This window comes from Cricetulus griseus, chromosome 3 (assembly GCF_003668045.3).
Source record: "Cricetulus griseus strain 17A/GY chromosome 3, alternate assembly CriGri-PICRH-1.0, whole genome shotgun sequence".
In the NCBI taxonomy this organism is placed as follows: Eukaryota; Metazoa; Chordata; class Mammalia; order Rodentia; family Cricetidae; genus Cricetulus; species Cricetulus griseus.
The window spans coordinates 55,226,210-55,241,483 of record NC_048596.1 but is presented as its reverse complement, the minus strand read 5'-3'; the positions used below and the strand labels follow the sequence as shown (position 1 = coordinate 55,241,483).

At 52.7% G+C, this 15,274-nt stretch overlaps 3 protein-coding genes across 4 annotated transcripts; 2 read left to right on the top strand and 1 right to left on the bottom strand.

Moving 5' to 3' along the window:
* Window positions 1–375: 375 nt before the first annotated feature.
* On the top strand, window positions 376–1,951 carry Nudt8 (nudix hydrolase 8). 2 transcript variants are annotated; one of them, XM_027408740.2, is made up of 4 exons: window positions 383–687; window positions 1,034–1,166; window positions 1,480–1,557; window positions 1,646–1,951. In XM_027408740.2, the coding sequence occupies exons 1-4, from the start codon at window positions 494–496 to the stop codon at window positions 1,871–1,873; spliced, it is 633 nt and encodes a 210-aa protein (XP_027264541.1). In that variant the 5' UTR covers window positions 383–493; the 3' UTR covers window positions 1,874–1,951. The 2 variants fall into 2 exon arrangements, with proteins under 2 accessions (XP_027264542.1, XP_027264541.1); XM_027408741.2 differs by lacking the exon at window positions 1,480–1,557 and having other exon boundaries at window positions 376–687.
* Window positions 1,952–2,090: 139 nt separating this feature from the next.
* Window positions 2,091–7,278, top strand: LOC100756957 (double C2-like domain-containing protein gamma). The gene is made up of 10 exons (XM_035442067.1): window positions 2,091–3,776; window positions 3,927–4,006; window positions 4,077–4,148; window positions 4,294–4,403; window positions 4,484–4,613; window positions 4,727–4,780; window positions 6,201–6,358; window positions 6,625–6,706; window positions 6,824–6,920; window positions 6,992–7,278. Exons 1-10 carry the CDS (start codon window positions 3,533–3,535, stop codon window positions 7,120–7,122), a joined length of 1,158 nt encoding a protein of 385 aa, XP_035297958.1. The 5' UTR covers window positions 2,091–3,532; the 3' UTR covers window positions 7,123–7,278.
* A 465-nt stretch (window positions 7,279–7,743) lies between these two features.
* Ndufv1 (NADH:ubiquinone oxidoreductase core subunit V1) lies at window positions 7,744–13,278 on the bottom strand. Its single transcript, XM_027408738.2, has 10 exons — window positions 13,104–13,278; window positions 11,509–11,591; window positions 11,265–11,435; window positions 10,089–10,272; window positions 9,627–9,816; window positions 8,873–9,085; window positions 8,550–8,716; window positions 8,294–8,375; window positions 8,015–8,160; window positions 7,744–7,909 (listed from the first exon to the last, which is right to left on the bottom strand). Exons 1-10 carry the CDS (start codon window positions 13,173–13,175, stop codon window positions 7,823–7,825), a joined length of 1,395 nt encoding a protein of 464 aa, XP_027264539.1. The 5' UTR covers window positions 13,176–13,278; the 3' UTR covers window positions 7,744–7,822.
* Between the last annotated feature and the right edge of the window lie 1,996 nt (window positions 13,279–15,274).

Genomic DNA, 15,274 nt, shown 5'->3' with positions numbered 1-15,274 from the left:
TGGCCCGCCTTTCTGGACACACCTCCACCAGCTCTAGGCCAGGTCTTTCCTTCAGGTGGCGCTCTGGTCCCGGCACGCAAAATCGCTTCTGCTCTCACCTAGCAAGCCCCGCCCCAGATGCCCCCAATCACCTTCGATGCCCAATAGCAGCAAACGCCGCCTTCACGCCCCCTGTGTGCCCCGCCCCGAAGCCTGCGAGGTCCCGCCCCAGCAGGTCCGGTCCCACCGGCCTCTGAGGCCCTGCTAGGGAAACCCTGGACGGTCTGCCTTGAATACCCAAACTCCGGAAAGCCCCGCCTCGCCCGCCCCACCCATCCGAGGCCCCTCCCCAGCAGGCGCGCACGCTTCCTACCTCCCGGAGGCTCCGCCCTTAAGTCCCGAGCAACGCCCCCTTCCGTATCCCGCCTGGGATCTCGCTCAGCGCAGGAGCCTCCGCGCTGCCGCGTCCCCTCCCTCTCGTGCCGGCGCCCTCTTTGTCCTGGTCATCTGGGACATGCTGTCTGATTGCCTGTCCGCCGAGGGCGAGCGGCGCTGCCGGCAGCTACTGGCGGAGACCACTGCCCGGCTACGCTCGCGGCCCGCGGCGGCCGCGGTGCTTGTGCCGCTGTGTCTGGTGCGTGGTGTCCCGGCGCTGCTCTACACGCTGCGCTCCAGCCGCCTGGTCGGGAAGCACCGGGGGGAAGTCAGGTACGCTGGCCGCGCCGGCGCACCACCTACACCCCGCACACCCGGCTGAATTTTCCCCTTCGAAAACTGGACTCTGCTCCTTACCGGAGACTGGAGAGAGGCCGTCCAGGGCTCCCCTTCTTTGGCAAAGCCAAAGAAATTGTGGACACCCCAGGGTCATTACCTGTACCACTGGGACACTATAGACAGACTTGGGGTGTCTGAGTAGCAGGATAGTCTTACCCTGATGCCGAACCTCATGCCCTAACCTTCGTCTCCAGTGCCTGTCTCCCCTTACTTTAATGATACGGGGAGGTAAACTGCCTCCTGAGGGCCTGTGGTCCCAATACTCCCTTTGCCCATTCAGTTTCCCAGGTGGTAAGTGTGATCCCGAAGACCAAGATGTAATACATACGGCCCTTCGGGAGACTCAAGAGGAGCTGGGCCTAGAGGTGCCCAAGGAGCATGTGTGGGGTGCCCTGCAGCCTGTGTATGACCGGGTGAGCCATCCTTATCCTGTCACACTCTGTACCCTAAGTGAAGGGGTGAGCCAGCCCTGCTCAGGGTCTAGGAAAGCTTGCAGGGTAGGCTGCATTGATCTGGGCTTGAATGACAAATGGGAGATTTTAGGGTACTATAGGTAAGGGAAAGAGGTTCTAAACCCTTCAAACCTGTGATCAGGCAACATGGCAAGAAGCCAGGGAAAAAGACTAGAGGGCGCTTGGCCATGACTACCCAAGGCCTCTGGATGGCAGAGCAGGGTCTGCCTTTCAGGTTTGCTTCTCTTGACTGCTCACCCTCCACCTACCCCAGGGAAAGGCAACCATAGTCCCTGTGCTTGCCAACGTGGGCCCACTGGATCTGCAGAGCCTCAGGCCCAACCCCGAGGAGGTGAATGAGGGATACTGGGTTGCTGGGGTGTCCTACCAGGGGATTCAGAGGCAGTCCTCTGTCCACCCTCTCTGTCTCTTGTCCACAGGTGGATGAGGTATTTGAACTGTCTCTGGCCCACCTGCTGCAGACACAGAACCAAGGGTATACCAACTTCTGCCAGGGTGGCCACTTCCGCTACACAATGCCTGTCTTCTTGCGTGGACCACACCGTGTCTGGGGCCTCACAGCTGTCATCACTGAATTCACCCTGAAGTTGCTGGCCCCTGGCATTTATCAGCCCTACCTAGCTATTCAAGAGGTGCCTAGGAGTTGAGGCTTGGCCTTTAAGTGCCTCTGCCTTCATCTGAGCAGGCTACTCCAGAGCTAATTAAAAGAGTCTTTGACAACTCTACCTTGGCATCTTCTGTGTGGAACATGAAAAAACAGGGAGTGGTGGCACACCCTTGTAATTCCAGCAAAGACAGGTGGGTCTCTTGGATCTGCTGGCCAGCCAGGAGAAGCTACTTGGCGAGACTCAAGCCAATGAAAAACAGTTTCAAAAGAACCAAGATAGGGGGCTGGCGAGATGGCTCAGAGGTTAAGAGCACTGACTGCTCTTCCAGAGGTCCTGAGTTCAATTCCCAGCAACCACATGGTGGCTCACAACCATCTGTAATGAGATCTGGTGCCCTCTTCTGATGTGCAGATACACATGGAAGCAGAATGTTGTATACAAAATAAATAAATAAAATCTAAAAAAAAAAAAAAAAGAACCAAGATAGGGGCTGGTGAGATAGATGGGTGGGTAAAGGCACGGGCTGCAAATCCTGGCAATCAGTGTTTCACCTTTGGGACCCCTCTGCCTACTACATGCATGCTTGCATATGTGTATATTCATACCCGAAATAAATGTTTAAAAGGTGAAAAGAGAAAAGTATGTGGCATACCCCTGTAATGCCTGCCCACTGGAGGCAGAGACAGGAGGATGGAGAATTCAAGCTCCCCTGTACTTGTGTTACATATTGAAACATTGTCTCAGAAACCAATAAGCTGTTGGGTAGCAGAAGTGGAAGGGATGCAGGGAAGCTACTGTTAGTGAGATCCCCTGCCAGGAAGTCAGGAACACCTCAAAGAAGGTGACCAATGGCCAGGGCAAAGGTCAGTCTAGCTAGAAGGTCCTGCCTGGGAGGAGGAAGGGAAGAACCATATGGAGATGGAGTGATAGGCCAGTTCCACCACACAGAGGGCCACCATAAAGTCAAGGGGGACAGACTTGGAGACAAAGGGACATTACTTCTTTGATTGTATTTCCATCCGGGGGCCGGGGGCCAGTGTGTGGTGTGATTGCCAGCAGTGTCCTCAAGGAAACTAGAATGCAGGGCCTTCCCAGTTGTTGTGCCTGCTTCTCTCACAGAAGCCTTCCCGTCCCTGCACACCTCCACAGTCCCCTCTCCTCACCTCCCTTCATCCCCCCATGCTCCTGCCCTTCTCACCTATTTCCTCTCTTGCCTACCCCCAACACACCTCTGGCCCTGCAGCCTCTTTACCCAGCAGCAGGACCACATGATAGTGGTAAAAATAGCTCTGTTCGACAGAGTGTGAATGGAGGAGCAGAGGCAGGAGACAAGGCTGGGCCCCCAGTGCTAGGGAAGGGCCCTTGGGCGGTGTGGGCTCCTGATCCCCTCCCCTGCTCAGTCACACACTTGCTCAGATGGGTCACTTCAGTCTCAGCTTCTGTTACCGTAAGCATACATCCAGAGCCAGCAGCAGCAAGGCGATGTGACACAGCTGTCAGAGGTAAGGACCCCAGAGGGCTGACTCTAGCCTTGACCCTCCAGGGACAGCTTCTAACACTGCCCCTTTAGTCTTAGGACACTTTGGTCTGTCCTAGGGCAGCCTTGGTGATGACTCTTTATTCCATCTTGGTGGCTAGGTGTGTGCCCAGTGTCTCCAGTAGGTGGGAGTTTCTCTGAGTCTCTATGTCTGAGCCACCATGGCATGCGCAGGGCCAGCCGGTGGGCGGCAGCGGGTGAGCATGCAGGAACACATGGCCATCGACGTGAGCCCCGGTCCCATACAGCCCATCCGCCTCATTTCTGGCTACTTTCCACACTTCTACCCCTTTCTGGAGCCAGTGCTGCATGCACCAGACCCTCAGGCTATGCTGGCCCCGGCCATCCACTCTGCACCCCAGCTGCAGCCCAACTCAGAGCCAGAAGGAGACTCGGATGACAGCAGTGAGTAGGGGAAACAATGAGGGGATGCTCCCTAGGACTAAGTCGGGGGTGTCTCTAGTACCCATGGCAGAGGCCAGGCAAGTGGCACTGTGCCATGTGGACAGATGGGTGCCAGAGTGGGGTGACCGTGTCCTCCACCTGCCACCCTAGCTGCCCTGGGCACTCTGGAGTTCACGCTTCTCTTTGATGCGGACAACAGCGCCCTACACTGCACAGCCCACCGTGCAAAGGTGAGGATGGGGGCAGAGTTCCTGGGATGGGACAAGCCACAGGCCTCTCTACATCCACTTTCTGTTCCAGGGTCTCAAGCCACCAGCCTCAGGCTCTGTGGACACCTATGTCAAAGCCAACTTGCTGCCAGGGGCCAGCAAGGTGAGAGTAAGATCTAGTCCCCTTAGATGGCAGGGCCAGGATAGGTACCCAAGGATCCTACTTCACCCCTACCTCAAGAACAGTTGCTAGAATTAGGGCAGGAGGCCAGGAGAGTGCCTGACCTGACCTGCCTGCCTGGCCCCAGGCCAGCCAACTTCGGACACGCACTGTTCGAGGCACAAGGGGACCTGTCTGGGAGGAGACGCTCACCTATCATGGCTTTACTTGTCAGGATGCTGGACGGAAGACCCTGAGGTGAGGACCCAGATGAGGCCACTAGTAGGGAGGCAGGGGTTGGGACTTGTATGACCAGGAGTGACCTGGGTGGCCACCAGGTTATGTGTGTATGAAGACTCACGGCTTCGGCGTCGAGCAACCCCCTTAGGGGAGCTACGAGTGCCCCTGAGGAAGCTGGTGCCAAACCGAGCCAGGAGCTTTGACATCTGCCTGGAGAAGCGGAGACTGGTGAGTGGGGCTGAGACTCAGGTTGGTTCACAAGGCCAGAATCCATATAATGAGAATGGGGTTAGGCACCTGGACAATATCTACAGAAGTGACTAAGTGCTCTGCTTTTTCAGACCAAGAGGCCCAAGAGTCTGGACACAGCCCGTGGCATGTCTCTGTATGAGGAGGTAGGTAGGAAAACTTGACTGAGCAGATATGGAGACAGACAGACCTAGATGGCCCAGGCTGGGATCAGGTGTGAGCTGGACAGGGATCCCAGCCCTTAAAGGCTTGGAGGAATTTGAGTCCATTGCTCTTATATATTCTATGAGCTCTCAAGAACTGACTGAACAGGGTGATGGTGACTTTCTTCTAGGGTAGCCTAGAAGATGAGGAACCCTAGGAAGGACCTGCAGAGTTCCCAGAGGATAGGTAGGCAGAGACCCAGCAATCCAGAAGCAGAGCCTGAGGTGGCCAGAGGTGGGAGGACTGGGCACAGTAGAAGAAAGAATAAGCTCCCAAGTCGTTTGTCTGCCACTGGTGTCAGCACTGGGGATACCTCTGGGTGTGCCTGCCAGGAGACAGTGAAGGTCACCAGTGCTTACTCAACCCCACCTGAGATCCTTACCCAGAAGCCCACAGCCCAGCAGGAAGGGCATCTACAAGGCTGAAGACAGGCCATCCACCTGCTCCTGTCAACACAGAATAGGTGCCCTGCCCCCTAGTGGAGGCCCAAGTTTCTGCAGTGGCCTATTAGCTAAGCCCAAGCCTTTGAGTCCCACAGGGGACATCACTAAAAACCCGGAAACAGTTACTGCCAATCCCAGAGCCTGTGTGCATCTGTGCCCTGGCACACAGAGGCTGTGCAGAGCACTCCTGCATTACTGAGCACTACCAATGATAAGAAAGTTTGGATCAGCCGGGCATTGGTGGCCCACGGCATTTATCCCAGCATTCGGGAGGCAGAGGCAGGCAGACCTCTGTGAGTTCTAGACTAGCCTGGTCTACAAGAGCTAGTTCCAGGACAGGCTCCAAAGCAATACAGAGAAACCCTGTCTCAAAAAAACAAAAACAAACAAACAAAAAAGACAGAAAAAGAAAGTTAGTTCGGATCTCTGCTGTCAGTTCTACCCCAGAGGAGGGAAAGAAGGCATGCTTTCCCAGTCCATCACCCCTGGGGGTTCCAGTGTCTAAAGAATGTGACAAAGGACATTCATAACATGGTCTACCAGGTAGTAGTTGTGGAAGTGTGCTTAAGAGGTAAGAGACCTGCCCCTCCCTGATGACAGCTTCCCAGAGCTATTTCCATTACATGGGAACAAGCCACTTAGAAAGCCCCTGACATGACTGTGACAATCATCAGTTCTCTTACTTGTCCTGAGAGATGTGAGCAGCAAGCCCTTCCCTTTCTGGGGCTTTGGAGGGTACAGATTTGAGTGCCACTACAAGATCTTTTCACTGGGTACTGAAAAAATGGCTGTTTAGGGAAATAAACTTGACAGCCTGGTTTCTCTACCGCCATCTGTGCCCTCACATTGGGGACCGGCCCCTGTGTGTGGGGGGGGTGCTTTAGACTGGACAGGATCTGACTGTAGCTTCCATCTGCAGGAGGAGATGGAGGTAGAGGTGTATGGGGAGGAACGTGGGCGCATCCTACTGTCCCTGTGCTACAGCTCCCAGCGTGGTGGCCTGCTGGTAGGAGTGCTGCGCTGTGCCCACCTGGCCCCCATGGATGCCAATGGCTACTCCGACCCCTTTGTCCGCCTGTGAGTAGAAACAGACAGGTGGGAGCCCGGCAATGGTGGCGCACACCTTTAATCCCAGCACTCGGGAGGCACAGGCAGGCAGATCTCTGTGAGTTCGAAGCTAGCCTGGTCTCCAGAGCTACACAGAGAAATCCTGTCTGGAAAAACAAAAAAAAAAAAAAAAAAGAAAGAAAGAAAAAAAGAAACAGACAGGTGGGCATGAAGGGTGAGGGAGAGAACCCTTGGCTCTGCAGGGCCACACCTAACGAGCCCACCTCTCCCTCCAGTTCCCTGCATCCAAGTTCTGGAAAGAAATCCAAATATAAGACCAGTGTTCGGAGAAAGACCCTGAACCCTGAGTTCAATGAGGTGGGTCATTGCAGGAGAACCCGATCAAGTGTGGTCTCGATTTAGCAAACCAGGCCCTGTCTGAGCCTGTTTCTAAAACCACAAGGAACTCACCTCCTTCCTGTCCCTTCCCTACAGGAATTCTTTTATGCAGGTCATCGGGAGGAGTTGGCCCAGAAAGCACTGCTGGTGTCTGTGTGGGACTATGACCTGGGCACAGCTGATGATTTCATTGGTAAGCAATAACTCAGGGTGCTGAGAGGAGCCTCACGAGCCTCTGCTGACTACTGACCCATTCCTCTGCAGGTGGGGTACAGCTGAGTAGCAGAGCCAGTGGGGACCGCTTGCACCACTGGCGTGAGTGTCTGAGCCGCAGTGACCGCCGGCTTGAACTGTGGCACCTGCTGGACAGTGTGCCCCCCCAACTTGACAACTAGCCAGCACAGGGCCCTGCTTGCAGCCTATTAAGGGGCCAAGATGTCTGCTGCAGCTGGAAAGAGCTGTAGGTTGGCCCAACCTGCTGTGCCCATTCCTGTATCCTTTCAGTCACCCCACCCCCAAGCACAATGCAAAATAAACACCTGCTTCTGCCAGCAGGAGCCTGTCTTTTCTCTAGGAACGTCTGCCTCTTCTCTGCCCTCACCTCACAGGGCCCAGGAGGCCCATATTCTCCTGTCTTCAACCCCTTAGAGCAGTGGTTCTCAACCTTCCTAATGGTATAACCCTTTGATACAGTTCCTTATGTTCTGTTGACCCCCAACCATAAAATTACTTTGTTGCCTCTTCGTAACTAATTTTGCTACTGTTATGAATTGTAATATGTGACCTCCCCCAAAGGGCCATGACCCACAAGGCTAAGAACCACTGCCTTAGAGGCTGTACTGGGCCAGGTTCATGACTGGGGAGATGGCTCAGTGGCAGCATGCTTACCCAGCATGCCCAAAGTCCGGGGATGGATCCCCTAGTTTCACAAAAAGAAAAGTAGGCCAGGTCCAGCCTTCACCTCCTTGCCCCATCCTGCTTCTCTTGCCTAGTGAAAAGCAAAGTCACAGACAAGCTGTGATTGGAGAGTGGGTAGCACTTGTTTATTGTCCAGCTTCCCAAAAGGATGTAAAATTATCAGGCCAAGGTACAGGCTCAGAAGCCTGAATGCTGGGCCTGGTGCTGCTCTGCGAACTGTTGCATTCGCTCCTCAAGCACTGGCCGGAAGTGTCGGATCAGACCCTGGGAAGGAGAGTGAGGCACTGTATGAACCAGAGTTCCAAATTCCCAGAGCTCTGGGCTCTTAATACCACCCACCTTAGTGTCATGCATCAGGGCAGTGTGTACCTGTACTGGCCAGGCTGCCCCATCACCCAGAGCACAAATGGTGTGGCCCTCTATCTGCTTGCTGATCTCCCAGAGGGAGTCGATCTCAGCTGGCCGGGCATCCCCCTTCACAAAGCGAGCCATCACTTTGTTCATCCAGTCGACGCCTGCAGCACAGCAGCAAGAAGGGCCTGAGGCTCTCCCATTAGGGAGGGGGACAACACTGAAGGGGTACAGGCCTCACAGGGGAAGGTTAAGAACAGCCCAGCAACCAAATCCCAGCCTTTCCAGGAAGCTCACCCTCACGGCATGGGGTACACTGGCCACAGCTCTCATGCTTATAGAACTCAATGAGACGAGCGATGGCTTTCACAATGTCTGTCTAGGAGACAAGGAACAATGCACAGACACCTTAGCCTTCCACAACACCCCTGAACTGGGTTGCAGTGTTCTGGCCCAGACTTTCCCACTATACTGGGATCTCAGGCTCTAAGAATTGGGAGGGGAGGGAGTAACATCAAGGCTGGCAGGAGGACTGTGGGGCATAAACTATTACCGAGCAATCCATGACAATCACCGCAGCTGTGCCCAGGCCTGTCTGGGCCTGCACCAGTGCATCAAAGTCCATCAACACTGTCTCACACACAGACCTAGGGATCAGCGGAGTGGATGAGCCACCAGGAATCACAGCAAGGAGGTTGTCCCAGCCACCTATGACACCACCTGTAACAATTCCCAAAAGAATTAGGGCTAAATCCAGCACACCTGCCTAGGCTTAAGGCAGGACCAATGTCAGGCCCTGAACCTAGTCTAGCTCCTGAGGTTTCCCACTGTGTCCTCTCTCAGCACCCTGCTCCTCCTGGCTGGCCCTGAGCTTACCAGCATGCTTCTCAATTAGCTCCTTCAGTGGCACAGACATCTCCTCCTCCACAGTGCAGGGGTTGTTGACATGGCCAGAGATGTTGAACAGTTTGGTACCTGAGTTTCGTTCTCGGCCAAAGCCAGCAAACCAGGAGCCACCACGACGGCAGATGGTGGGAGACACAGCCACTGTCTCCACATTGGCCACAGTTGTGGGGCATCCAAACACTCCTTCAAGGAAATGAAAAGATACTGGTGACTGGTGGCTTCCCGGGAAAGGGAACATGGTTTGGTTTTTGTTTTTTTCAAGACATGGTTTCTCTGTGTAGCCCTGGCTGTCCTGGAATTTGCTCTGTAGACCAGGCTGGCCTTGAACTCACAGAGATCCACCTGCCTCTGCCTCCCAAGTGGTGAGTTAAAGGCGCGTGCCACCACTGCCTGGCTGAAAACATGTTTTTTGCAGTGGGATGTTTCCTGTCCTGGCCCTGTGGCAGTTCCTATTCTTGTCTCTTTACTCTTGTCCCACACTGCACCCCAGACTCCAGAGAAGCTCATCTCCTGTTCACCATCACACTCCTAGTTCCTAAACAGATACTGTGAAAGAAAGTTCACTGCCAGGAGGGGACATGGTGGGCACTGATGGTGGCAGTGGTGGAGTCTGTTAATAACACCTTCCCCTATCAATCTGTCCTCCCCTCCAAAGGGCATAGAGAAATATTCTAAGAAGCACCCAGAGGGCACCCAGTCAGATCAGGGTCCCACAGGGTCTTACCCACATCTGCTGGAAAGGGTGGCTTCAGGCGTGGCTTTCCCTGCTTGCCCTCAATGGACTCAATGAGTGCTGTCTCCTCTCCACAGATGTAGGCCCCAGCCCCGCGCACCACAAACACGTCAAAATCATAGTCAGAGCCACAGGCATTCTTGCCAATCAGACCTGCTTCATAGGCCTCTCGGATAGCTACCTGTGAAACAAGGTGAAGAGTTCCCAAGCCTCACCACACCCCAAGAGTCAGCCTCCAACCCAGGAGCCATGGGACCCTTGAAGACTTCCTAAATTGACCTCTGGAGCACAAAGGAAGAACTCTGGAGCCAGGTCCTGCTGTTGATGGACTCAGAAATAGATCCCCCGCCCCCTGCTGGACCAGAAACTGGTGCTACCATTTAAGAATGGTTGTGCCAGGAAAGGGAGTGTGTGAGGAGTGCATGCACAGTTGGCTAACACTCATGTGCTCACCTGCAGATTGGAGGCCTCATTGTAGAATTCTCCTCGGATGTAGATGTAGGCAGCCCGGGCACCCATGGCCCGGCCTCCTACCAGGCAGCCCTCCACCAGCTTATGAGGGTCATGGCGCATGATCTCTCGGTCCTTACAAGTTCCTGGCTCCCCCTCGTCAGCATTCACCACCAGATACTTGGGCCTGTGGGGTCCTGAACATCAGTCAGGCTACAGACCCACCAAGACCCAACTCTCAACCAAATTCCATTCCTTTTGTACCCAGAGAAGTCTCAAAAAAGCTGACCCTCTCTGCCCTACCTGAGGCTCTCTTTGCCTTACCACCAGTGACAGAGTACTCGAAGCCCAGTCCATCTTTGGCCATCTATGTCCACAAGAAAAGCCTTTGTTCTCCTTAGTCCCAACATCTCTCCCTGTGCTTTCCCTTGAGTCAGCTCTTGGTCATAACGATTCTTCAACCTCCAGCAAGGCCCTGAGGCCAACAGGAGGTAAGTGGCTGACTTAAAAAAAAAAAAAAAAAAAAGGGCTAGGCCTGGCGTGGTGGTCCACACCTTTAATCCCAGTACTCTTGAGTCTAAGGCCAGTCTGGTCTACAGGAAAGCCAGGGTTATACAGAGAACCCCGTCTCAGAAAATTTATTTTGTTCATTACATACATTTACTGGTGGAGGTAGCGTGTGTTGTAACACATGTGAAGCTCAGGGAGTAACATTTAGAAGGAGGCTCTCTTTCTTCCAGTGGTCCTGGAGATGACCTCAGGTCACCAGCCTTGGAGGCAGGCTCCCTTACCTGCTGAGCCATTATGCCAGTTCAGGGGCTAACTTTTATAACTTGCATTCTAGGTGTCAATTGCAGGTCAAAAGCTAAACCAACGCTATCTTTTTAATTCCTGCATATCATACTCAGGCATGAAAAAGAAACTTCAGATTCAAAAAGGCCAGATTTCCCAAAGCTTGACAATTACTAAAAGGCAAAATTGGGATTTGAATAAGGCCTGCCTGTGTCAAAATCTTGGATTGTAATCTCTTGCGTCTCTGCTGAGGAAACCCAGAGATACCTCTTAAATTCTGTCTATCCCCTTACAGTCTGCTAAGTCTCCCAGAATCAGTCCCAAAGCCCAGTGATTCAGCAGCCCCTAATCTGTCCTAAACCACATCACAAGGTACTCCCCACAAACCTGCCATCTGAGGGTTTATTCATGAAGCTCCATTTGAGGCCAGTGGGGAAGCCAGCACCACCACGGCCCCGTAAACCAGATGCCTTGATCTCACCCAAGATCCAGTCAGGCCCTTTCAGCAGTATCTCCTTTGTCTTGTACCAGTCACCCCGACTCTGGGCACCTTTCAGCCTGGACAGAGTAGGAAAGGATGTGAAGGAGAGGCTCTGCTAAGGGCCCCAGCAGGCTAAGGGCCCTGTCTCACCTCCAGTCATGGCGGCCATACAGGTTGGTGAAGATCCGGTCTTCATCCTTCAGCGAACCAAATGAGGTTTTCTTAGGTGCTGTCTGGGGAGACAGAAGGTCAGGAGGTGATGCAGCAGAGCTCTATGGCCATGGATGTTATGGTAAAAGCTTTGCCCCAGCCCCTGGCATCTATATACCCAAAGAGTCTAGGATGTTATGGTGGAAGTTCCACCCAAGCCTCCCTCCCCCATCTCCCTCCAAACACTGCTGCATATCATAAAACCCTCCAAATGATGACCCCTCCCCCAGAGATGCTCAAGACCACTCCCACAGGGTATTTAAACTGCCCCCCCCAAACCAGACTTGTGGTTTATCCGGCTTCCTTTTCCCTTCTTCTCTCTGAGGGGCTGGAAGGCCACCCGGGAGTGTTGTATCCATTAAACATGGGCTTTTTCTAATTCAGTTTGATTTGGTCTGATCTGGATTGCTGCATCAGCAGAGAGGCTTATCAGGGTGTAGAAACTTTTCAATGAAGAGTTGGGGCAGAGTGGCGCACGCCTTTAATCCCAGCACTCAGGAGGCAGAGGCAGAGGATCTCTGTGAGTTCAAGACAGCCTGATCTACAAGAGCTAGTTCTAGGGCAGCCTCCAAAGCCACAGAGAAACCCTGTCTCGAAAAACCAAAAAAAAAAAAAAAAAAGAGTTGGGGCAGAGACTTCAAACTGGGCTAAACATTCTATGTCTCATCTCAAATCATCCTAGTAACAACCTTGAGATAGGAATGGTTTTCTCCATTCTACAAAGAAGGCAACTGAGTCCCTGAGCAAAAGGAACTGACGGAAGGTCACAGAGCTAAAAGCAGATGGCCTCTGCTGAGCCCATGTCATACTACAACTATGGCACCAACACTGCTTCCCCAAGCCCAGCATTTGTCTGGCTCTTCCACTAGAGCAAAACCTGGTTAAACGAAGCTTTGACTTCCTTAACTCTGCTAAAGAGGCACTATGTGTTCACTGATGGAAAGGAAATGCCTCTCAGAGACTGGGCCACAAAAGGGATGTGGGGCCTACCTGAGATAAAGTAGAGAGTCGTGGGCTGGAATGACTCATGATAGTACAAAGTGGCCTGACTTCCACTCTTACCTCCTTAAAAGTACTTCTTAGGAATGGCAGTGGATGCCTATGGTCCCAGGAGCACCCCGGGAGGGATGATCTACATAGGTAGATCATCACTAGTTCGAATACAGCTTGGACTATATAGTGAGCTCCTATCTCATAAAGCAAACAAAAACCACAAAAGCACTTCCTGGCCACTACAGAAAGCAAAACACTGGCGGGGGAACGAGGAGATATAATCCTTTCCAAAGCTTTTTTTCTGCATTTGCAAATGAGGCAATGACCCCGCTACCTGGCAAAGCTGAGAGAAAGAAGTAACAGACTAAGATGCCACAAAGCCCGCAAACCCTCACGCTAGAACAAGGCTGTTAAACAAAGAAGCTATTCTGTAGAATGTGAGCCCTGGGTTGGTACCGTTCGTTTTTACCCGGGCTATCCACAGCCCAGAGGGAGGCCTGCGCCACGCGAACACTACAGGCCTGAACCAGGAAGGGCCTCACCGTGCCGCTGCTGAAACGCACAAATACCCGCACGGGAAGCGATCCACCGAGAAGCTGCCGTGCCGCTAGCATCGCGGGACCCAGGCGGGTCACGTCCCGCTGTCACCTTCAAAACTCAGAGCCGCCGGACCAGCGCGACAGAAATGCACGGGGACGCACAGGAAGTGCGTCACACGTCTCTCTACGGGCGGCGCGCACACACAACCCACCCCGCCTTCGCGCTCCACCCTCGGCCCCGCCTACTAAAGGGGGCGTAGACACAGAGACCGGAAATTTACTCTGGTACTGGGGCTTCTGGGAGATGCAGTCCAGCTGGCCCTGCCGGTCCTTTCTTACAGACCAATTTCCTCTCCCAAGTAAACAAAATTCCTGTGTCGCCCCTGCTGGATCCGGATTATTCCACTTACTACAAGTTCTGAGTTTAGTGAGCACCAGCTGAATGGATGCTGGGGAGAGTATCAGTTGCGCTAGAGCCGAATAGACCTGATCTAATGTGATTACACTGGCCCAGCGGAACCCTGTTGAACAAAGTGCTCTTTGGGCATCCATATGCCCGAGGAAGTGCCCATTAACCACAGAGGCGGGTCTCTCTCTCTCTCTCTCTCTCTCTCTCTCTCTCTCTCTCTCTCTCTCTCTCTCTCTCTCTCTCTCTCTCTCTCTCTCTCTCTCTCACACACACACACACACACACACTGTTCTTTTCAGTTCCAGAAAGTATTGGACACTTGATGGGTCATTGCTTGTCTTACTCAGCCATTTGGAACCTTGTTCTGGTTCTGGTGAAATGCTTCACTTTTTCTTTTAACATAGGGTCTCATTTAACCCTGACAGGCCTGGAATTCACTATGTGGAGTAGGCTAGCTTTGAGCTTGTTGTGATCCTCTGACTTCCCAATGCTGGTATTCCAAGACAGCCCTAGATATGAGTTCCCCTCCCTCCCTCCTTCTGCTTTGCCAGACAGGGTCTCACTATACAGTTCTAGCTGGGCTGGCACTGGCTGTGTAGCATCAGACTAACCTTGAACTCACAGAAATCCTCTGCCTCCCATGTGTATGCCACCAGACCGGGCTTTCTTTTTGTTTTTTTTCTCCCTTTTAATCTTCATTCTGGGTAGGAAGGAACTACTCTATTCTGCTGTTCTGCACTCATTCTTTGTTTGTAGAAATGTACTTGCAGCCGATGGTAGTGTTGCACACCTTTAAAATCCCAGTATTTGGGAGGCAAAGGCAGGCAGATCTTTGTGAGTTCAAGGCCAGCCTGGACAGCCAAGGATATACAGAGAAACCCTGTCTTGAAAAGAAAGAAAGAAAGAAAGAAAGAGAGAGAGAGAGAGAGGGAGGGAGGGAGGGAGGGGAGGAGGAGGGAGGGAGGGAGGAGGGAGGGAGGGAGGGAAGAAAGAAAGAAAGAAAGAGGGTTGGAGAGATGGCTCAGAGGTTAAGAGCACTGGCTGCTCTTCCAGAGGTCCTGAGTTCAATTCCCAGCAACCACATGGTGGCTCACAACCATCTGTAATGAGATCTGATGCCCTGTTCTGATGTGCAGATATATATGGAAGCAGAATGTTGTATACATAATAAATAAAATCCTTTTTAAAAAAAGGAAGGAAGGAAGAAAGAAAGAAATGTACTTGCAGGGAGGGGCTGGAGAGGTGGCTCAGTGGTTAAGAGGACTTGTTGCTCTTGCAAAAGATCCAGGTTTGGTTCCCATCACCAAACCAAACTCAAAACCATCTGTAACTCCAGTTCCAGAAGATTTGACACTGTCTTCTAACCTCTGAGAGCACTAGACATCATGGGGTGCTCATATATACATGGGGGAAGACATGCACACACATTTAATAAAATCTGAAAAACTAATAATTTTTCTTTTAAACAGAATCTTGCTGGCCGGTGGTAGCACACAGCTTTAATCCCAGCACTTAGGAGGCAGGTGGATCTCTGAGTTCCAGGCCAGCCTGGTCTATTTTATAGAGTGAGTTCCAGGACAGTCAGGGCTACACAGAGAAACCCTGTATCAATCCCCATCTCCCCCCCCCAAAAAAAAACAGGATCTTGTTATGTAGCCCAGGCTGGCCTCTAACTCACAACCCTGCTTCAACTTCCTGAGTGCTGGGATTACAAGCGTATATAATACTATGCCTGACTTAGAAATGTAGTATGTAGGAGACGGGT

Excerpts from the sequence above, each read along its gene's own strand:
- Nudt8 (XM_027408740.2), top strand. The coding sequence starts at position 494 with ATGCTGTCTGATTGCCTGTCCGCCGAGGGCGAGCGGCGCTGCCGGCAG. Across the intron at positions 688-1,033 it reads AAGCACCGGGGGGAAGTCAG|TTTCCCAGGTGGTAAGTGTG; the intron begins GTACGCTGGCCG and ends TTGCCCATTCAG. Across the intron at positions 1,167-1,479 it reads TGCAGCCTGTGTATGACCGG|GGAAAGGCAACCATAGTCCC; the intron begins GTGAGCCATCCT and ends CACCTACCCCAG.
- LOC100756957 (XM_035442067.1), top strand. The coding sequence starts at position 3,533 with ATGGCATGCGCAGGGCCAGCCGGTGGGCGGCAGCGGGTGAGCATGCAG. Across the intron at positions 4,614-4,726 it reads GCCTGGAGAAGCGGAGACTG|ACCAAGAGGCCCAAGAGTCT; the intron begins GTGAGTGGGGCT and ends CTGCTTTTTCAG. Across the intron at positions 6,359-6,624 it reads TCCGACCCCTTTGTCCGCCT|TTCCCTGCATCCAAGTTCTG; the intron begins GTGAGTAGAAAC and ends CTCTCCCTCCAG.
- Ndufv1 (XM_027408738.2), bottom strand. The coding sequence starts at position 13,175 with ATGCTAGCGGCACGGCAGCTTCTCGGTGGATCGCTTCCCGTGCGGGTA. Across the intron at positions 9,817-10,088 it reads ATGAGGCCTCCAATCTGCAG|GTAGCTATCCGAGAGGCCTA; the intron begins GTGAGCACATGA and ends CTTGTTTCACAG. Across the intron at positions 8,376-8,549 it reads TGATTGTCATGGATTGCTCG|ACAGACATTGTGAAAGCCAT; the intron begins GTAATAGTTTAT and ends CTTGTCTCCTAG.